The sequence below is a fragment of the Leptidea sinapis genome, chromosome 30 (genome assembly GCF_905404315.1).
Source record: "Leptidea sinapis chromosome 30, ilLepSina1.1, whole genome shotgun sequence".
Classification (NCBI taxonomy): Eukaryota; Metazoa; Arthropoda; class Insecta; order Lepidoptera; family Pieridae; genus Leptidea; species Leptidea sinapis.
Window position 1 is genome coordinate 3,322,503 of NC_066294.1, and position 21,887 is coordinate 3,344,389.

The following is a 21,887-nucleotide window of genomic DNA, read 5'->3' on the forward strand; positions in this document are numbered from 1 at the left end:
TCCTTTGGGTACTGCAATTACCTTAAAAAAACATAAAAGATCAATAGGTAAATGACAGATACGAGGGCTGCACTAAAAGTATCGGGAATCAAGGAAGTGACATAACATTACTATTTAAAAATGTATTCATTGCTTTTCGAAGTATTCTCCGCGAAATTTGACACATTTTTCCATACGATGGAACCAATCATTGAAGCAACCATTCCATTTGGAAGTTGGGTTCTTCAAAATGGCCGTTTTGTAGGCGTCCACAGCTTTTTCAGGTGTTGAAAATCTCTACGCATGCAATTTATTCTTTATTTTAGGGAAAGTATAGAAATCATTAGAGCTTAGGTCGAAGCTGTACGGCGGATGGTCTAATAATTCTATGTTTTCTTGCTCTAAAAACTCTTTTGTTCTGTGCGCGGTGTGAGAACTCGCATTGTCGTGATAGAGGATGATGCGGCCAGCGGCGGTTGCAGTTCTCTTTACGGAGTTCAGAAACTATCTGAACTGTATTCTGTGGCAAACAAATCCTAGCATACCATTCTGCTTTAACCGTTCTTTGTCCCTCAAGAGGAATAGTCGCAACATGGCCGGTTTTGGAGACAAACCTAGCCACCATTTTTTTTGCAACACTCCGTTTCGGGTTCGTACGCGTATATCCAGAATTCGTCATCTGATACGATGTTGTATCCAGCATTTGAGGATCCTGCGTGGAATCTTTCAAGAGTTCTAACGCACCAAGTAACGCGAGCCGCTTTCCGCATCGGGAAAACAACTTTTTTACACCTAATTGTTCATGCAAGATTATTTGTATTTGACTCATGCCAATATCTGAAGTTGCCTGAATTTCGCGGTATGTCACATGTCGATCTTCCTCAATCAGCTTACGCATAGCATCAACGTTTTCTTTGGTGACTGCAATTTGTGGACGACCTTGACGGGGATCATCACTGACCTTGACACGTCCACGTTGAAATTCAGCAAACCAGCGATAAATTGTAGTTTTGGATGGAGCTTCATCACCAAATGCTGAAATCATCCGGTCAACTCACTGTTTTTGTGTTAAACCAATTCGAAAGTCATAATAAATCATCGCTCTAGAAATTTCTCGATTCAATTCCATTTTCTCAACGACTAAACAAGTTTGAAAAGACCTTGTGACAAGACCGAGAATCTGTTTTTAAATAAACAAATGGTATTCGAATTTTATAACCAATGAGATTTCAATTAAAAAGATTGTAATATGACAGGAACAGTGGAAATATTCCATTCCCGATACTTTTAGTGCAGCCCTCGTATTTAAAAATAGGTAAATATCGTAGCTAATGTCGGTTTGAAAAAGTTTGCTGGTAAGAAAAGCAAGGCGTTACATATTCTACTTTTAATACATACTATTTTTAGGCCGAATTAGGTTCGGGCGAACTACGAGTAATTCACAGAAATAGAAAATACGAAGTAGTTCCGAGGAGTTTTCGAACATCCCACCGGGTAGTCAGGAAGTCAACTACTGGATGGAACAGAAGCATCAAGTATAGCGGAGGGCCCTGTACTTGATGTCGTTGACCGTTTCGGTCACTTATGTTCATAAGCACGTATGTGAATTTGCTAGAAACTGTCATAAGCATAATGCTAATACCAGGAACAGACGTAAAATTATATTGCCTACTACTCGTGGGGCGATGTTTATGCTTTTACAACAAGATCCCAGAAACTGTTCAAAACAAAAGTATTAAGTACGTTATTCAAAAGAATTGTTAAAAACATTTGTGTGGTAAAGGTTACTTATAATATCAATGACTTTCTTAATGATATCATAGATTGGGAATGGAGTGACCGCCCTCAGGCTGTTAAATAATAAGTTTAATTGTACAATATTACTTTGTAAACATATTTTTTTGATGAAAAAAAAAAGCCCGCTGAGTTTGCTGCGCCCTTTCCTCTCAGATCTGAGGCTGAGCTGGAATGTGTTCGTTAGTCTCGCTAAAACTCGAGAACGGCTAGACCGAATTTGGCTAATTTTGGTCTTGAATTATTTGTGGAAGTCCAGAGAAGGTTTAAAAGGTGAATAAATATGAAAATGTTCGGAATTAAAAAAAAATCAACAATTTTGTTTTTCCTTTGATGTCGTTCAGAAATCAAATTGAAAGAATAGTTTAAAATGAATAACTAATTAGAATTTTTGTATCTGTCTAACATTCTCAGGAGTTAAAAAAACAAACTTAATTTTAGCTACCTATAGTTGATAGATTAACTACAGTTGATGATGATACTATGATGGCAATACAACGTTTGCTGGGTCAGCTAGTTTTGAATAAAAATATTTGAATTTTAATTTTGAACATTGCATTTTAAACGATATTTTACAAAAAATTGACAAAACAAACAAAGAAACGACAGAGAACAAGTCTGAATACGGCAAGGAGGCTTTTATTGATTAGTGATTGTGATGTCGCATGAATAGTTGCAGGCACGCGACATTTTTATTGTCGATCTGTTTACCGATGGTTATTGCTTGATGATGACAATGTATTTTTGTAACTCGGCATTGAGGTCATCAATAAACATACTGCAAAGGTATGTACTTAACAGTTATTTACAAACTTATTTACCCCCGCATGAACTTGTTATTTGAATTTAACAGAAAATGCTGAAATTTGTTGTGATTTTATTAGAACGATACAACTATCGATTTATCAATTTTTTTCATTTTGTAACAAACTTGCCTTTCATTTGATTTGGAAAGCAAACCAATAAAAAAATTAAGAACCAAACTAGTATTTCTAAACTATCCAATAATTATGTATTTATTTATTTGGATAATAAATTCAATAGGATTACTATATTAGGATTATCAGTAACTCGTCTTTCCTTCATAATGATGATAAATAATAAAATAAAGTACATAATTCATTTATAAAACAAATCTTATAACTATATTTACAACTATCATTGCGGGGGAGCGTACCAAGAATACTGGCAGCGTTTCTACGTTGGATAGCTAGGCTGATCTCCCTCGACAGTCAAATGTCGACACCAAACGGCACAAAGATTCTTATCTTACCGTAATAGATTTAAGGCTGTTGTAATATTAAATGGGTCAGTGAAAAATTTACTTGTCATTTGGATATGGTTTGTAATGAATGCTTGTTTCGAGAGCGAAGGTTCACTGAGATCAACATATTTGCGACGCTTGCTATCTTAGGCAGTCGAAGCAGCAGCCCCAGCACCAACTGACGTAACTTGGACATGAGAAGGAGCCAGAGTGTCGACGCAAGTAGCGTCCCACACCAGCGCCCTTCCCCGTGCCCAAGCCACTAGGGTCTTCTAATTATATTATATTAACTTATATCTGCAGCACTCGTAAAATAAATGTCTATTTCCCACCAAGCAAAGCCAGATAACCGACCACAGCGAAAGCCATACAATTGATCGTTTATCAAGCTGTGACCAATAGGTGTACCAACATATGGAGCTAATTATACTTTTAAATTACTCAGGGTCTCATCTCTTATCTCTTCATTTCAATCCAGTCTCTCTAACTTCTTTCTACGTCAGCGAGCGTCCGCTATTAAGTTTTTGAAGAAGGTCGTTTGAAGGAAGACGTTTGTACGTTTATTTCTTGTTGGTTTCAATCTTGCATCGGCATATTGCAATCCCTTTTCCAAATTCAAATATTTTTTATTCAACGTGGGATTAACCTACGATTTAGATTTCCAATTCTGTATTTCGGGTTTCCATTTGGATAAACGATCTTCTACGATCTCAGGCATACACTTTTTATTGCGCAAGAAGTCACAGGGTAATTTTTTTTAATAAATCACAATTATCATATATATATTTAATTAAATTACCGCATTACAATTTGAAGTGTGTGTGTTTTTTAATGAAATTAAGGAACGAGACGAGCAGGACGTTCAGCTGATGGTTTGATACGCTTGATATTGATACGCCCTGCTCATTACAATGCAGTGCCGCTCAGAATTCTTGAAAAACCCAAAATTCTGAGCGGCACTACAATTGCGACCGTCACTTTGAGACATAAAATGTTAAGTCTCATTTGCCCAGTAATTCCACTAGCTACGGCGCACTTCAGACCGAAACACAATAATGCTTAGACATTACTGTTTCACGGCAGAAATAGGCGCCGTTGTGGTACCCATAGTGTGTGCCCTTTTCAGTTCCATTTGTCATTGTAAAACACAAACTCATTATCAGGCCAGTTTGTCTATTTGCAGCCCTCGCTGACATTGACACGGTGCCTACCCATCACTTAAGGCCACCACACACGCAACACATTACATTTTTTGTAATGTTTCCATTGAAGCCTTGTCGACTAGTTTCAATATTTATTATTCACCTTGTAATAGATTTAAGGCTGTTGTAATATTAAATGGGTCAGTGAAAATTTACTTTTCATTTGGATATGGTTTGTAAGGAAAGCTTGCTTCGTGAATTTTTCGTCGTAAATACATTTCTTATTATTATTTAATCTAAACCTACATATACCAACCTTTTCAAGGCCAACCAGAGCCCTAAGAAAAATAGACGCTGACTTTTTATCATCTTTCTCGAAATCTTTCAGGTCTTCATAACTTCTATAAAATTAAAGAGGGGTTCTTCAAAGGAAATGGAGCCACAGCCCTCAGACAGGCTATTAAATAATAGATTTTATTTTACAATATTACATGTAAGGCTATTTTTATGAAAAAAAATCGCTTACTTTCTTGCGCCGGTTCTTGACAGCTTACAGCATTTTGTAGCAAATTTTCTTGAATAGCTATTGTTAAAAGCAGTAGAAGGAAAGAAAGATTTACATACGTCTATAAAAACACAACTAAGAATCTGCTATTTTCATCCCCTATGCTTGTATGTTTAGGGTGCTGGAACTTTTTAATAAAACTCTGTAACTATATTAGATTGGAATTTTCAGTATTTGTGGTTAAAAATTCTACCTAGCAGCTCCTGGTATGGTGTGGGAGGTACACCACAAAAAAAATCCTTAATTTCCGGAGCCATGCTGCGTGCAGGTTTGCTCCATCCAGACGTTCTAAACTTTCCTGTTATACTCAGACATTTCTACGATCGACCTCATATATTCGAGGATTTTTGCCCGTGTCCCGGCAGGGACAGAGCAATGCATACCATAATACCATAATACCAGCAATGTACAGGAGAGGCTTCTCCTGTACATTGCTGGTATACATGAATGTCCGTTCCGTCTTTCACCAGACAGCCTCTGCACTTAAGGCCATTGTCCATTTCGCCGAATGTGAATGGGTACTTATTGATTTTTTAGTAGTACCTACTTGGCCCGTTATGGTGCCCACTATAATTCGGAGATCATGTTTCTTTAAGCCAAGATCTTGCTTCTTTCGATTGTCTGCAGCTTATAACTATTGCACATCGGTTATCCAAATGTGTAAGCATCACTGTGTTTCGGTCTGAACTGTGGAAATGAGATTTAACATCTCATGTCTCAAGGTGACGAGCGCAATTGTAGGGCCGCTCAGAATTTTTGGGTATTTCAAGAATCCTGAGCGGCACTGCATTGTTATGGGCAGGTCGTATCAATTGCCATCAGCTGAACGCCCTGCTCGTCTCGTCTCTTATTTTCATTTAAAAAAACCCTCGTCGTAATTTGTAAAGCGTGCCGAGTTTGCTAATACTGAATAAAATATTAGGACACGAATAACCACCGACCAACTATCATCAACTTGGTTGACATGTCGCGGCGACCGTGACCCAACCGTCCTTCGTAAAGGAGCTATTTAATTTTTAAATTGAACATTTAATGGATGTTAGGCTATGAAATAATAATGTTTATTCACTTTTTATATTATTACTTTATATTTCTTTATAATTACTCTCTGTTCAATATTGATAAAGTAAACAATTTGTTATTTTTTAAAGTGATAACCCTCACTTCTGGGATTAACTAATTATGAGTGCTCGCACGGAACGCGAGAGGTCGCGAGTTCGAGTCCTGTATCGTTCATAAATTTAGACTTCAAATTTAATTTGTGTAATTGATACAGTACTTGAAACTATTGTATTTATTAACAGCTTTCATGTAGTGACGTGCGATATGTGCCTTTCTGGGATGTTTAGTGTATTTTCCTTTCGTAAGCTACTATTTAACTAGTAAAGTAAAGGATGCAATTGAAAATGAAAATGGATTTCTTTTTTTTTTACGTTTTCTTACTAAAAGCATCTGTAAATAGTCATAAACTGTTCACAAGTGCACAAGAGCGTCAAAAAGTAAATTACGTAAGTAATTTTAATTAATACGTCAGTGGATGCTACAGGGTCGCAGAGACTCGCGATATGCATGGGTACCATGCATATCGCGAGTCTTCTTCGTACTCTTCGTACTTGCGAGTCTACTTCGTACTCCAAACTTCTTTATCCCCAATATATTCCTTAATATTATAGTAACCTTTTCCCATTACAACAGTTTTTACATATGTCTTGAATGTTTTGTGAGGCAATTCTGTTATGGTCGTGGGGAGCTTATTATAGAATCTAACAGAATTTCCCAAAAATGACTTATTTGCCTTAGTGGTTCTAAAACTGGGCATATATAGCAATTTTATGTTTATGTTTGGTATCAAATTTATGGCTGTTCACACTTTTTAATATATTTATGCATATTTTTCCTAGTGTACATAATATTTTGATAGATATATTCTGATGGCACTGTAAGTATATTTATTTCTTTAAACAGATTTCGTTAGTAATTATTCATGACACACAAAACATTTTATATACATAGTAAAATTAAGAAATAAAAAATAGGATGTCATGAAATGGACACCCACTTAGCATTTATGAAATTGAAATAAGGATCACCCTTCAATTCCAATCAGGATTTCCAGTAGGTACCTACTCAGAGAAATTTTCAGAATATCATATTTTTACTGTATGGACAATCAAATGAATTGATCTAATAACTATCATATTATATATTTAAAGAAGTAGGCTTAACGCCGCCATCGTCAGGCTTTGTAGACTATATAACAACGTTTATTCAAAATTTTAGTTAAGAAATTAAAAAAAAATCTTGCACATCAAGCTTAAACTCTGACGTACTATCTCCAAGTAGTATGTATCTATAACGTCTTCATTATTATAATAATAATATATAATACTAGCTGACCCGACAGACGTTGTTCTGTAGATAATAAAAAAAAACTGTTTTATAGTAATTTTCCAATAATATTTCAAAAGATAAAGAATCAAATAAATCGTAAAAATGCTCCCTGTTGTTATAATGAAATTGTTTCACAGCGGAACTGTCAAACCGTGCGTCACTAAATTCTGTCATAGAAAATATGTCCAAATATATGGAAATAAAAATAAGTATGGGTCCCAAATCGAAATAAAAACTATCCTATCTCTCAAGTTGGACTAAACTACACTCCATGAAGTAATCCCCATTAAAATACGTTCCGATATATTGACACACTTTTACACAAATTATCTTGCCCCAAATTAAGCAAATATAGCCTGTGTTACGGGTTGCAAGACAACGATATATTTAATACAATATACTTACTTAAACATACTTAAATACATATATACATACATAAATACATTTAAACATCCATGACTCAGAAACAAACATCCGTATTCATCAAATGCTTGCACCTACCGGGATTCGAACCCGGGACCTCTAGCTTAGTAGGTAGAATCGCTAACCAGTCGGCTATACAGGTCGTCATATCCATCAAAACATGTCATGTCAAAACCATATAAATAATATGCCTATTTTATATTAATTTAGTACTTAGACATTTTTGACTGTATAAACCACACCATTGAATGATGTGTTCATCTTTAATTGTTATATAATATATCAGAATTGTACCTAGCATAAGTTTATATAAATGTGTAATATATGTTATTTTTTATGACAGTACGGGACGAGTCAAGCAGGACGTTCAGCTGCTGGTAATTGATACGCCCATTACAATGCAGTGCCGCTCAGGATTATTGAAAAACCCAATAGTTCTGAGCGGCACTACAACTGCGCTCGTGAACTTGAGACATAAGTTGTCAAGTCTCATTTGCCCAGTAATTTCACTAGCTACGGCGCCCTTCAGACTTCAAAACACAATAATGCACTTTTAACTGCTTCACGGCAGAAATAGGCGCCGTTGTGGTAACCATAATCTAGCCGGCATCCTGTGCAAAGAAGACTGGTAATTGCCTGATATAATGTTATATAAATGATTTAAGTTTTCTTTAGTGTTAATTCCGCCAATATTTGTTTTTGGCGAGACAACACGTCCTGAAGATGCCTCGTGTAGAGGCGAAACACGTGTCGAATTGTTTAAAAACAAATATTTGCGGAATTAACACTAAAGAAAACTTAAATCATTTGTATAATAATGGATTTCCGCAAAGTAACGCCTACATCAATAAATTTTCTAATATAATGTTCCTTATGCTTCCAGGTGTATTTAAAGTTGTGTGAAATGTCGCTGCAGTGTCAGCATGGGTCGGCTCGCCATCACGTCTCCCATCACTCCTAGATCCGCCGCTATGGATAAGTACGAACAGTTAGCTGTGGTAAGTTGACATTTATCACTCGAAAACAATTCACTTAAAACTTTGTATCCGATATACTATTTATACGATATAGCCCAAATGATTGCGAAACTGAAGTGGCAGTGGGCAGGGCAGTGGCACATAGTTCGACGGACAGAAGGCCGGTGGGGCAGTAAAGTCCTCGAATGGCGACCACGTACCGGAAGACGCAGTGTTGGTAGGCCCCCCATAAGATAGACCAACGATCTGGTCAAGATCTTTTTTTTTATAAAATAGCAGGACAAACGAGCGTACGGGTTACCTGGTGTTAAGTGATCACCGCCGCCCACATTATCTTGCAACACCAGAGGAATCACAAGAGCGTTGCCGGCCTTTAAGGAAGGTGTACGCGCTTTTTTTGAAGGTAACCCCATATCGTATCGTCCCGGAAACACCGCACTGTGGAGGACCGCCACACATCCAGATGGTGGGGATGATATCCTAACTTGTGGCGTGTCGTGCGAAGGTGGAAGGTGGAAAGATCGCCGGAATATGTTGGACGGGGGCATCGCAGGACCGGTCGTCGTGGAGATCTTTGGGGGAGGCCTTTGTCCACCAGTGGACGTCTTCTGGCTGATAATGATGATACTATTTAGGATAGACTAATTTAGGGCAAGTGTCCCAGAACAGCATTACACTTAAATAGTAGCTATGTAATGTGTACACACTATCATTTACCGCTAGAGTCAAAAAACTTATCACAGAAACAAATTCCTAGACTCTTATTAAAAATTATTAAATGACAACAACTTTACAGTGTAGCGGGTTTTTGTAAATATAAGAAAAATTTAGCAAGATGTATACAATTTGAGTGCGTGGTCAGGTGGGTGAAGGATCATACGGCGTGGTGTTGAAGTGCCGCCGTCGGGACAATGGACAGCTCGTCGCCATCAAGAAGTTCTTGGAGACGGAAGACGACGCTGCCGTCAAAAAAATGGCGCTCAGGGAGATACGGATGTTAAAGGTGAGAAAAGGGAATTCAAACTAGGATATGATATCACTTATTGAGAGTCAACAACTACCACCCATTCGAAAAGGTATGCCTCAAACTGAGAAGAACAGGCGGAAGAAACTCGGCGACCTTCTTTTTCTTCATAAAAAAATATGGTTACAATATGTCTTATGAAAATAAGGGAAGTTCAGTTGGTCATTGATACGCCCTGTCCATTACAGTGCAGTGCCGCTCAAGATTCATGAAAAACACAAAAATTCTGAGTGGCGATACAATTGCACTCGTCATCTTGAGACATAAGATGTTAAGTCTGATTTACGCAGTAATTTCAGTAGCTATGGCGCCCTTCAGACCGAAACACAATAATTACACATTACTGCTTCACGGCAGAAATAGGCTCCCACTGGTAACAATGTAAATTTTTTACAATAAAACATTATTTAATAGCCTGAGGGCGGTCGCACCATTCCCTTTATGCCTTTTAACGTCTTCTAATGATCTCGTTGTAAAAGCATATACATCGCCCCACAAAAGACTTACTAACTCGACTTAGCCGAGTAGTAGGCATTATAAGTTTATGTCTGTTCTGGTGTTAACATTATGGTTATTCTATGTTATGGAAACATTTTGGTTGTCACTGTTTTATGTTATGTTTATTTTGATTGCGACAAATTTACTGAAAATAGGTCAACTATGGATTAAAAATCCATACTTTTGGAAAGAATATTTCATGTAAAATTTATTTTATACGAGCTTGTTGTGACAACGTTGTTGTTCTCCAGAAGCTCCGTCACGACCACCTGGTGAACATGATCGAGGTGTTCCGACGCAAGCGCAGGTTCTACCTGGTGTTCGAGTACCTCGACCACACCTTGTTGGACGAGCTGGAGGCGTCTCCGGGCGGCCTCGGTGAAGACACCGCCAAGAAACACCTCTTCCAGTTATTGAAGGGCGTGGATTATTGTCACCAAAACTCTGTTAGTATTAACTCAATAAATTATAAACACCAATTTTCAATTGCAAATAACATTTATTGCTTTTTTAGTGTGTTAGTTTAATACAAAAATTAAAATATAAAAAGCTTCTTCGAAGTGTTCAACATTGGCTTCAATACAGTACTTTAAACTTTTAGGCCAGTTATCAATAGAAGCATGCATTCTTTCCATGGGAAAATTCTTCACTGTCAATCGTACAGATTGTTTTAGGGATTCCAAATTATCATGGCGTGCTCTAAAGCAAGCCGTACTCTCTAAAACTGACCATAAATCATAATCCACCGGATTAAGGTCGGGACAGACGACGGCCAGTCTTCAGCTCTGATAAAGTCCGAAACGTTCGTTTTCAACCAAGACTGCGTAGACCGAGCTTCTTCGAGAGTCTTGCTGGAAGGACCATTCTTGGTTATTGAACATAGTGTTTACTAGGAGCTTCACTACCTTCTCAATAATGATATCTTGATACACTTGTGTCGAAGTTTTGATACCTTTTTCACGAAATTACTGATAGTGCCCACGTTGCACTCTGTCGACTAATTGGTAAGCTTCCTTAGAGCATTGATTCAGCCATTTTGTTTGTTAAAATGTTGCTCAATTGTAAAAAAATTCTCATCCGTAGACAACATTTTTCTGTGACCCCCTTTTGAGTACCGCTTCAGTAGTTGTTTCGATTTTACCATCCTATTCTTTTTTAAATTATCAGTTAAGAAATAAAAAAAGGCTGCAAGTCCAAAAATACGCGACATGGTGCGACATTCTAGGTTCTATCTTCATCTCCCAAGATAATATATTTTGCTTTCGGACAGGATTTCTTCAAATTCTTTCCCTTACTGCTTTGACCACCTTTATCGTACGAACACAACGTGGATGGCCAGGTCTTTTTGTGTCACAAACAGAGGAGGTCTCATTGTACCTATTAATAGCCCGCAAATATAAACACACACATTTTACTAATACCATGCGTATGGAGAGTTTTAAAAATTGCGTTTGACTCCATAACTACTTTGTGTAATGCAATCACGCGCGATTCGAATCTCTTTATCACACCACTCCATTTTAATATCGCAAAATATTGTACAATGTATTGGCGCCAAAATGAGAAAACCCAATGAAAATCATATAAAAATGACAGGTTCTAAATTCAAATGTAATATTGTGTTTATTTTTAATTGAAACAGAATTTATAGCCAGACTAAGTACACATTACATTGCTACGTTTCTTTCGAACGCGATGCATTGATGTGCTTATTGACGACAATACCGTTAAATTAAGCATCAGATAGTGAAAACTGAACATTTCAGTAATAAGTTTAGTTAACGAAAATAGAGTTTCAATGGAATGTCATATTTTTATTGTTTTTTTTTTTCTTCGATAGGAGGAAAATATATTTACGTATTGAAGAATGTCGGGCTCGGTTGTAAACACCCCCTGCCGACTAAAAACCTCCTCTGTGCCCTAAAGGCTTTCACAGCGAACGGCTGGGGCCTTGGAGGCCGTTTTTTATTGTTATAGTTTCAGGTTATGTTCCCACTCTAAATACTAACATAAAATATAGATTGATCCTTTACTGCACTTATAATTCTTTATATTTGTATTCATTTTTTATGTTTTTTTATCTTACTTCCGTAAGTCGAAACATTTCAGTACCTATTTTTCTTGCCCCTATTTGCATATATTAGTTTATTTAAAAGACTATCAGTTTCTTGTTTTCTTTTTTCAATTTTATCAATTACTACGTATGACAGTTTTTACTTTGAAGTTATACATTTTGCTGTGTATGTGTATTTTTTTGTCAAAAATGTTGAAATAATTTTCGATTTGATTTGATTTTGTGGAAGAGTTAGAGGAAGAGTTACTTGTCCATGTAAGAGTCATGTTTGTATGCAGATAATTCACCGTGATGTGAAACCAGAGAACGTCCTGGTGTCCAACAATGGCATCGTGAAGCTGTGTGACCTGGGCTTCGCGCGCGCCCTGGCCGCTCCTGGGGAACCCTACACGGAGTATGTGGCCACTCGCTGGTACAGGGCACCAGAACTACTTGTAGCTGAGCATAGGTGAGTCACCTGGCTCAATCTGTAACTGAACTACTGGTTACGTATGCTCGGAGAGAGAAAACAAATAAAATACAAGTTTTTTTTGAGTGCTTACCTCAAACTCTCTCTAGTGTTATTGTTAGTTACCTATTAGCTATTAAGAAAACAAAACGCATTAAGCAAAAGGAAATAATTTTCTTAATAAAGTAAGAATGGATTATTTATCAGCATACAAATACATTTGCATATCAATGATATGCTGCAAATCAGCAGTATTCATTGCTATGCAGACGACAGCACAGGGTTTGCTTCCTACACCGGCCGTGCCAAAATGTCCCGGGATATCGTTCACGACAACCGGAACAAACTTGTGTCTGAAATCGAGATTATGCTTTGCAAAGTCTCGGAATGGGGCTGAAAAAATTTAGTCCAATTCAACCCCAAGAAGACACAAGTTTAAGTGTTCACCACTAAAGTCTCCCTTTGTCGTATCCCCTCGATTAGATATCACTCCTCTAACTGCCACAGCCTGTATTGGCATACTTGGCGTTGATATATCGAGCGACGTTCAGTTCCGTGGTCACTTGGAAGAGAAGGCCTGAAACTGGCCTCCAGTACTGTTCCCACCTCTTCCATTTGACCGCATACAACGAAGAGCGGCTCGAATCGTCGACGATCAAGTCATCTCCGATCCGCTTGATTCTTTGGCATTGCGTAGAGAGATGTGGGTTCTCAGAGGAACTGTTCGGGTTGATTCCAGTGGCCGAATTCCACCACCGGACATTACGTGCAAAGTACCACCCGCACAACGTTGACGTCTGGCATTCCACAACCGCGCGTTTTGCAAGAAATTTCTTGCCTCGCACAGGCACTTTGTGGAATTAATTACCGGCTGCGGTTTTCCCGAACAGATACGACTTAGGGACCTTCAATAATAAAGCATACTCCCACCTTAAAGGCCGTCAGCACATTTCTTGACACACCTGTTGTTGCGGATGTCCATGGACGGTTGCCTCACCTCTCCCTATCCCGTGAGCCTCTTGCCCGTTTGCCCCATCTTATATATAAAAAAAAATTATGGTCCTAAATCATCAAGAACGGGCTCATGCATGTCATAACAAGTTGTTATAATAAATTATTACTGAGGTCATTTGTAGGGATTCAAATTGGCGCTTCTCTTATTTCTCTCCCGCTCACACTATTATTGATAATAATATTTGTTTATTGATTACCTAGAGTAAAAAAAGCAAAATCAAATAATTAATAAGAATAATATTACTGTACATGCCTCTACTACATTCTACCAATAATAAAACTATATAATTTAAATCTACTTGTATCCTTTAGCTTTAGACACAAAGTGTAATAAACCTGTTCCACATGTAGTCGAAATTCTAAATATTTTTTTTTAAAGATTTATAATTTGTATGCCTACACAAACAGATGTCGCGTAAGTCGCCGCTATTTTGAATCTCTCGTTTTAAATGATCATTGTCTTAATACTATACGTGTCCCAGGTACGGACCAGAAGTGGATATCTGGGCGATTGGGTGTTTGTTTGCTGAAATGTTGTCCGGAGACCCGCTGTTCCCTGGAGATTCCGACATCGATCAGATTGCTATTATCATTAAGACTGTTGGTATGTTTTTTGATTATAATCTTATATTAACTTCTTCATTACATTTTCTACTCCAAATGTCATAGTGAATACTACTAATAGCGTACTAGGTCTCCAAAAGTACAAAAAACAAACAAACAGGAAGGTGCTACCGTCGTAGAAGATATATAACACTTTGTACTTTTAAAATACTTTTGACCAAGAACTCTTTTTAAATGCCTGGCGGCCATTTTGTAAATCGCCATTTTGATTTGTTGTTATTTAGTGAATTCTGTATTTAAATTTAAGAGACACAGCCAGCTGTCGGACTAGACGACTTAGAGAATCTTAGTAATAGTAATAAATTACCCTGACACCACAAACACCAGGCTCAACAATAGCCATTGAAGCCCAGAACCGATCGTATGGAGGTCTTTGTGGGAACCCTTTGTCCAGCAGTGGAAGTATTTACGTTGAAATTATATTGAACCAGATAGTCTGGAATAATCTTAAGTGCACGAATTTGAAGGTGATTGCTGAACGATTCAATTTCACTGTGATCCAAGACTATTACAATACGGCCCTTAGTAAAGAAAAAAATGGCTTAGCAGTGTAGGTTGATTTAGTTGTCCATAATTCCTATTAGGGCAAGTTGGTGTACGGGCGGCAATCACTTTACAAAGGCCCTTCTCAAATAAAATATAGCAAAATGTAGTTTAGGCAGGACAGCTTTCTTACTCCAGCATGCAAACTTCATCATGAACTAAGCAAAGTATAGATATGACTTGGACAACAGCACTTCAATTTAGGCGGGAAATAATAGATAACGTATTAAGCACGCCATTTCCTAGACAGGCTGTTCCATATGTTTAACAGCAACATGCCTATTTGAAGCACAACTCGCGAGCGTCCAGAGAACTAATTTTGACGTATAATACAAACGTCTGCGAAGGAACATACAATACTCTGAAGTATTTCTGCATTTTTAATCAATTACGTTCGTTTTCCGTGTTATTTATACTTCAAGAATCATCGTAATAAAGTACACAATTTCTTGTAAATAGTCTCCCACCATCTATCGATGTTTGCTGAGGTTGTCATCACTAGTTTTAGCCAACAGTGGCCAACAGCACCAAAATGGCGAATATCAAACTGGCATAAAAGCACTTTGACAGCCGCCAGCGCAGTGGTATATAGTAGAGGTCAGTGAACCTATTACAGCTTGTGATCTTTTTGTGAACTTATAAAACTTCGAAGCTTACGTTAATATAAACATTGTTTCGTACCTTTGTTCAATTCGGCAATCAATCGAGCTTACTGTACCAACGCTGTGACCGGCTGACGTAACACGCAAGTCTGGTATAACAGGAGGTATTTGAATACGAAATCCACGTTTAAGTATATTATTGTCGCTGTCCTTATAACTGGGAATAAAAGACACACCAACACACTTGATCACGGATCACGTATTGAAACGCCTTCTGCGATTAGGACCTAGATTTTTGGATTAGGATAAGATTGTCTGATCGTTAGGTAAATTGGCGCCCCGGCACCAACAAGTGGTGTCCCGCTTGTCTGGTGGCGCGGCGCTCAGCGCTGGCCCGGTCGGCACTCGCAACAACCTGCCGGGCACCGGGCTGGCCAAGGAACTGCTGGCAGCTGCGCTCCGAACCGAACCTCGAGCCAGGCCTTCTGCTGCAGCTCTGCTGAGACATAAGTACTTTCTTATCTTGGTATGAAGTATACGTGGACGTGTGGAGCGAATGAGTGAAGAAAGAATGACGCATCAAATATATAAGGCAAGTGTGTGTGCGCAAGTTGGCCGAGGGAGACTTCGTAGAACATTCGTCGACCAAATTGCGGACGCTTTGAGAAAAGGAAAGGTCCGAAGCACCCGCGACCGGGAAGCATGTATGAAAAGAGTAATGAATGTGAGGAAGCGCGTGAGCTGTCAAGGATAGAAGCAAGTGGCATTCTATTGTCTCTGCCAACCCCTTGTCCCCAACAAGGTGTGAGTGTATGTATGTATGTAATAACCTGGTGAAATGCAGGGATTTCTGTTGTAAGGAAGAATAAAAGGATAGAAAACGTGTTTTGCTTATCTCCTCTCCACTGTTCATGACTCGGTTTCTAGCAATTTAGAAACCGACGCCAAGATCCACAGTGTGTTGCACTTCTGCATACCAATTGAAAGAAGACCAAAAGATGCAGAAGTCATAGAAACTATATTATTGTCTTAAGGCCAGCATACTTATTAGCTTATTAGCCATCCTAATTGTATTGTCTCCACTGTTATTTTTTAATGTATGACGGATTTGAGCAACATTTACTTTTAGAAAACTTACTTGATACCCAAAGCGGGAATTTCAAATATGAAGCCTTCAAAAGAGAGTAATCCAAATGAAAATTGTATATCTTAAGTCGTTGATGGTCAGTAGTTGGTACTAACATTATTGGACAGAATTCAAGATATAATTTGGATGTGTGCGTTAAAGACATTAATTACCATGTTGACGAAGTACGCTATGATCCATCTTTAGGTCGTAGGTAGCTATGGACATCCTCTTACTTTTTATCTTCTCACAATTTTATGGAAAAGGAAAGAGAAGGAGGATAAATGTTAAGTGATTACCGCCGCCCGTGTTCTCCAGAGAAATCTCCAGAGGAGTATTGCTGGCTTTTAAGGAAGAGGTAATCACTTTTTTTAGGGTACCCCATGCCTTATCTTCCTGAAGCCCTGCTCAAGGAAACTCAAGCAATCAACAATGGGTCACCGATACAAAATTCATTTTATTTCCCTTTAAACCCTTATCTTGTTTTCTTTTGCAGGTATTTCGTTGCTGATGGCTTCGCGGAAAGCTTTAATGCTGAACTTAGAAAGAAACTTGGAAGGGAAATTGAGGTATGCGTAAACAATTTGGCTTAAAATTCAGGCTATGCCTAGTTTGGGGCAAGATAATTTGTGTAAAGTGTGTATATACGCAAATGCATCAGTTTTATACATTTAAGGTGTTATAATAATTTAAACATAGCTTAGACACGTGTTTTGTTAGACAATGTACTAACTATAACAACGTCTGTGAAATAGCAATAACGACGTCTAATTATGGATATAATGGAGTTTATCTTTTTCTGTCACAAAACAGTGTTTAGCTTGTGTTTAACTATAACGTCGTTAAGACAACATAAATTGAAGTGTACAGGAGCAGGAATCTGTCATCTATCTGACAATATATTATAATCTAAATCTTCTATATGAATATGATCCATCCGTTAGACACACCTTAGACAAGCTTCGACTCGTGTTCAAATATAAGCAATGTCTAAAGATTGTTGAACGCTAAACAACAGAAAGACACAGTTTTATAATATAACTTTTTTAAATCAAGTGTTCAACACATGTTTAACTTTAAGTTTCTTGTAATAAAACAGTTCAAATTTAGACAATATATCTTTTGTTCCAATAAAAGTTCGTTGGGTATGTTAAATTTTTATAGGTCTGTGGTTTGAATTATGGTTATTTTACAGTATTTATCTACACCCATTCTTTAAATCCTCTACTAAAGATTCAAAAACAGCTTATTCCCAACATTATAACACCCAATGACCTCATAACCTAATGGTTATGATGTAATCATCATCCAAACGAGTGTTGTAATCAAATTCAGTACAACATTATATCACCCGTTTTCATAATAACACTCCTTTGAATGATATTATGGTTCCTAGGACTAGCTTTTTTAACGTAAGCAGTAAGCTAACTAATTCAGAATCATTTATAGAGGATTCATATTATGGGTTCAGATAAAGTCTTGTATACAACTGTTGATAATTAGGTATTAAAACACTCATGTGATACTATTATCATAGACGAACCCACATTTATCTTTTAATATCCCTTATTACGTAACAGTTGCTTAAATAACTATTTTATGCTTACAGAGTCCGCCACCTCAGACTCCTGGCAGGGTGAGTGGAAAGCCAAGGCAGCAGTGGACCTTAAACATTATTCCAGTGAGTCCAGAGAGAGTAATCTTGGCACCTTCCTCCACTCTTTACATGCACTTTAGTAACTTATTAGGGAAATGAACTCTAACTTCATTGACATCCAATATTATCTACGCGAAACGAAGCAGCTTGCTGTGTTACTCCTGACATTGACGCATTATCTATATAATTTATATTTACACAGTTAATTATATATTACTTTTTATGAAATGATTCATATTATTTAAACACGACTCATATATTTGATGCAACACCTTACAAACTAATTTGTTATGTATATTACAGCCATTGTAAAGTACACTATTTGATCGAAAAGAGTGGCCGTTGAGTTTCTTGTATTTTCTTCTCACGAGCTCTACTTTTTATCAACATATGGTTAAATCAGTAATTTATAAGAAATATTTGTAGTTACGATTTAAAAGTGCTTAGTTTAAACCTAATTGAATAAAGTTTGTTTGACTTTGACTATCTCGATTCTTGTGGTGTTACAAGAGAGTTTTTCAATTAAATATCAAATTGAATTCCACCTATATATGGTTAGACAAAATAAATCTATATTTTTGGATAGTATCTATTTCTTGATTTAATCTGAATTTAAAACGGGTAACGAATCACATTCGAATTATGTTCATTTTAATCATTGTTTTGTGGTACTTTTATCTCGAAAAAAAATATTCTTGTCCGGCTGTATGTCGAAACCCTTTGTCTTAAGAATGACGTGGTATCAAACTGTATTATATTCCTCGGTGTACTATAATGTAATGTATGTGGCGTTTTAAAACTAACATAAAACCATGCTTCTTAACTAAATCAACCCTGCATTATTGCTTACTTTAATAAAACACTTCTACGACCCACTTGAAGAGAATATATTCAATAATTTCATTCTATAGTCACAACTATATACTAACCCCCTTATTCATAATGATCCGCTAACTTTAAACAGCCGCTAAGGAGTGTTTTCTCTCATTCTGACTTAGGTCAATAGAAGAAGACAGAATGAGGATTAGCAATGCTTTAAGTTAGCAGACTATTATGAATAAAGGGGATAGTAACTAACTAACTAAATGATATATGACATATGATAAATGATATATAATACATGGCAGTCGGATGACCAGCGGCCAGCACGTCCACTACTCTGCACTGCCCCGAAGTGGGCTAATAGCTGAGAGCTTAGATTATTAATACGTCTAGATAGACTATGACAGCTATGAAATCGTCGATAAAAAAAGACTTTAGAACTAACCTCTATTTTGAGCAATGCACGCACACTAACACCGTGTCATTCACATCGCGAGTGTAAGACGTAGCTTGTCAAGCACACTAGACTAATATTCTTGTCCTGTTTTTGTATCGGTTATCTTATTAGATAACCGATACAATGCATACATGCTATTGCAAGAGACTCTATCTAGATTCTAGAATTCATAGTCTCTCAACCTTATTTTGCTCACCGTCCACTTTGAGAATATGTTTTTTTTCTAGACTATTTTCGTGTATTTTTTTGCATTTTTAGACTATATGTTTTAATCTACCCACGCCTCATCTGCGCCATCTCAATGCCCCCTAATTTTCTCTGGGTCTTCTACTGCCCCCCCGAAAGTCTCAAACGCCCACAAGGGGGCGTTATCACCCACGTTGAGAACCTATGATCTAGATGTATAAATTATCTAAGGCTGAGAGCAATTACTAACAGTCACAATACTACCAACTTAATCATACGAAACTACCAACTTCATAATAAAGTGACATCACCTCTTTATTTATCTAGGACAACAGAAGATCTAGAACAGACAGTACCGCCGGAGAGTCACTCATTGACTACAAGTACACGCCAAGTAAGTCGAAATTACCTACGCAATTAGTTTGCACAACATAAAACTAACTAATAATTAATCATCCTGATGCTATATCTACAGAGTGTAAGCTAAAAATCGTTTTTTCTTACATTAAAAAGCAAATAATTAACCTAAACATTTGCCAGTAATGCTCAACTCAAGTAATCAACCAACCTCGGTAGTGAGACTGAACTTTTGTCACAAAACGTATTTTTTTTTGAGGTGGTAGTTTTATCTCAAAGAACAATAATTAAATAATTATGCCTGCTTTCTTCTATGTAGGTACAGATATGCCAGCGGATAGCACCAATGTGGGGCACAGTACCACACCACAACAGACCCCAGTTGAGCATGCACCAACGTCGCCTGAACATGTCGAAGTAATGGAAATTTTATTTATTCACCTGTATAGCCGAGTGGTTAGCGATCGTACCTTCTAAGCTAGAGGTCCCGGGTTCGATTCCCGGTAGGTGCAAGCATTTATATGATGAATATGGATGTTTGTTTCTGAGTCATAGATGTTTAAATGTATTTATGAATGTTTAAGTGTGTATATTGTATTAAATATATCGTTGTCTTGCAACCCATAACACAGGCTTCATTTCCTTAATTTGGGGCAAGATAATTTGTGTAAGAAGTGTGTCAATATTATACAAAGTTACCGTACAATAAAAGTTTTTAATTAAATAGCCTGAACATCTGTGAGCCTGAAGGTGTTCGCTTCATTCCCAGTCTGTGGTATCATTAAGAAAATGATTCAAGTTATAATAACCTTTCCCACACAAACGTTTTTTAACAATTCTATTAAATTTCGTAACACATTTGTTTTGTATATTATCTGGTATCATATTTTAAAAGTATATACATCGCCTAATAAAAGATTTACTAACTCAACTTAACCGAGTAGTAGGCATAGCAAGTATAAGCCTGTGGTATTATTAAGAAAACATTTATGTTATCAGTTATAGTAACCATTACCATACAAACGTTTTTAACAATTGTTTTAAATTTGCTATCACATTTTCTGGGATCATGTTGAAAGCATATATATCGCCCAACGGAAGTGTGCTTATGAACAGATATAACATTAACAAGAATAAATTTACGTGCATAACTGAGTCTTACCGCATCACAAAGCACTAATTAGCGAATCATACCGCAGTTATATTGTACTGTATCACAAAGTAGAAGTGATAGTATTCATAAATTTAGTAGAAAGTAGAAATCATAATTTTGTGCGGCTGCCATCTTGGATTTCAAATATGATCACACAATCGTTCTCTGCACCCTCCAGAACCTCGGACACGATATCCATATTGCTGAAATCATTATTTTGCGCGGCGGCCATCTTGGATTTCAAAAATGATCACAAAATCGTTATATGCACCCTCGAGAACCTCGGACACGATATCCATATTGCTGAAATCATTATTTTGTGCGGCTGCCATCTTGGATTTCAAATATGATCACACAATCGTTCTCTGCACCCTCCAGAACCTCGGACACGATATCCATATTGCTGAAATCATTATTTTGCGCGGCGGCCATCTTGGATTTCAAAAATGATCACAAAATCGTTATATGCACCCTCGAGAACCTCGGACACGATATCCATATTGCTGAAATCATTATTTTGTGCGGCTGCCATCTTGGATTTCAAATATGATCACACAATCGTTCTCTGCACCCTCCAGAACCTCGGACACGATATCCATATTGCTGAAATCATTATTTTGTGCGGCTGCCATCTTGGATTTCAAATATGATCACACAATCGTTCTCTGCACCCTCCAGAACCTCGGACACGATATCCATATTGCTGAAATCATTATTTTGCGCGGCGGCCATCTTGGATTTCAAAAATGATCACAAAATCGTTATAT

General features: G+C 37.3%; 1 protein-coding gene across 3 annotated transcripts in view; it reads left to right on the forward strand.

The window, feature by feature from the left end:
- The window catches only part of LOC126973877 (cyclin-dependent kinase-like 4), a 40,412-nt gene that overhangs the window by 11,750 nt on the left and 6,775 nt on the right, over positions 1-21,887 (forward strand). For 2 of the 3 annotated variants that reach the window (XM_050821233.1, XM_050821234.1), the window contains exons 2-11: positions 8,442-8,556; positions 9,398-9,538; positions 10,309-10,503; positions 12,410-12,579; positions 14,076-14,197; positions 15,689-15,872; positions 16,985-17,057; positions 18,098-18,169; positions 19,938-20,004; positions 20,287-20,384. In XM_050821233.1, the coding sequence (XP_050677190.1) occupies positions 8,482-8,556; positions 9,398-9,538; positions 10,309-10,503; positions 12,410-12,579; positions 14,076-14,197; positions 15,689-15,872; positions 16,985-17,057; positions 18,098-18,169; positions 19,938-20,004; positions 20,287-20,384 (1,197 nt within the window). In that variant the 5' untranslated portion in view covers positions 8,442-8,481. Of the gene's footprint in view, positions 1-8,441; positions 8,557-9,331; positions 9,539-10,308; positions 10,504-12,409; positions 12,580-14,075; positions 14,198-15,688; positions 15,873-16,984; positions 17,058-18,097; positions 18,170-19,937; positions 20,005-20,286; positions 20,385-21,887 lie in introns of those variants that run through there. The other variant, XM_050821235.1, reaches the window with a different exon arrangement.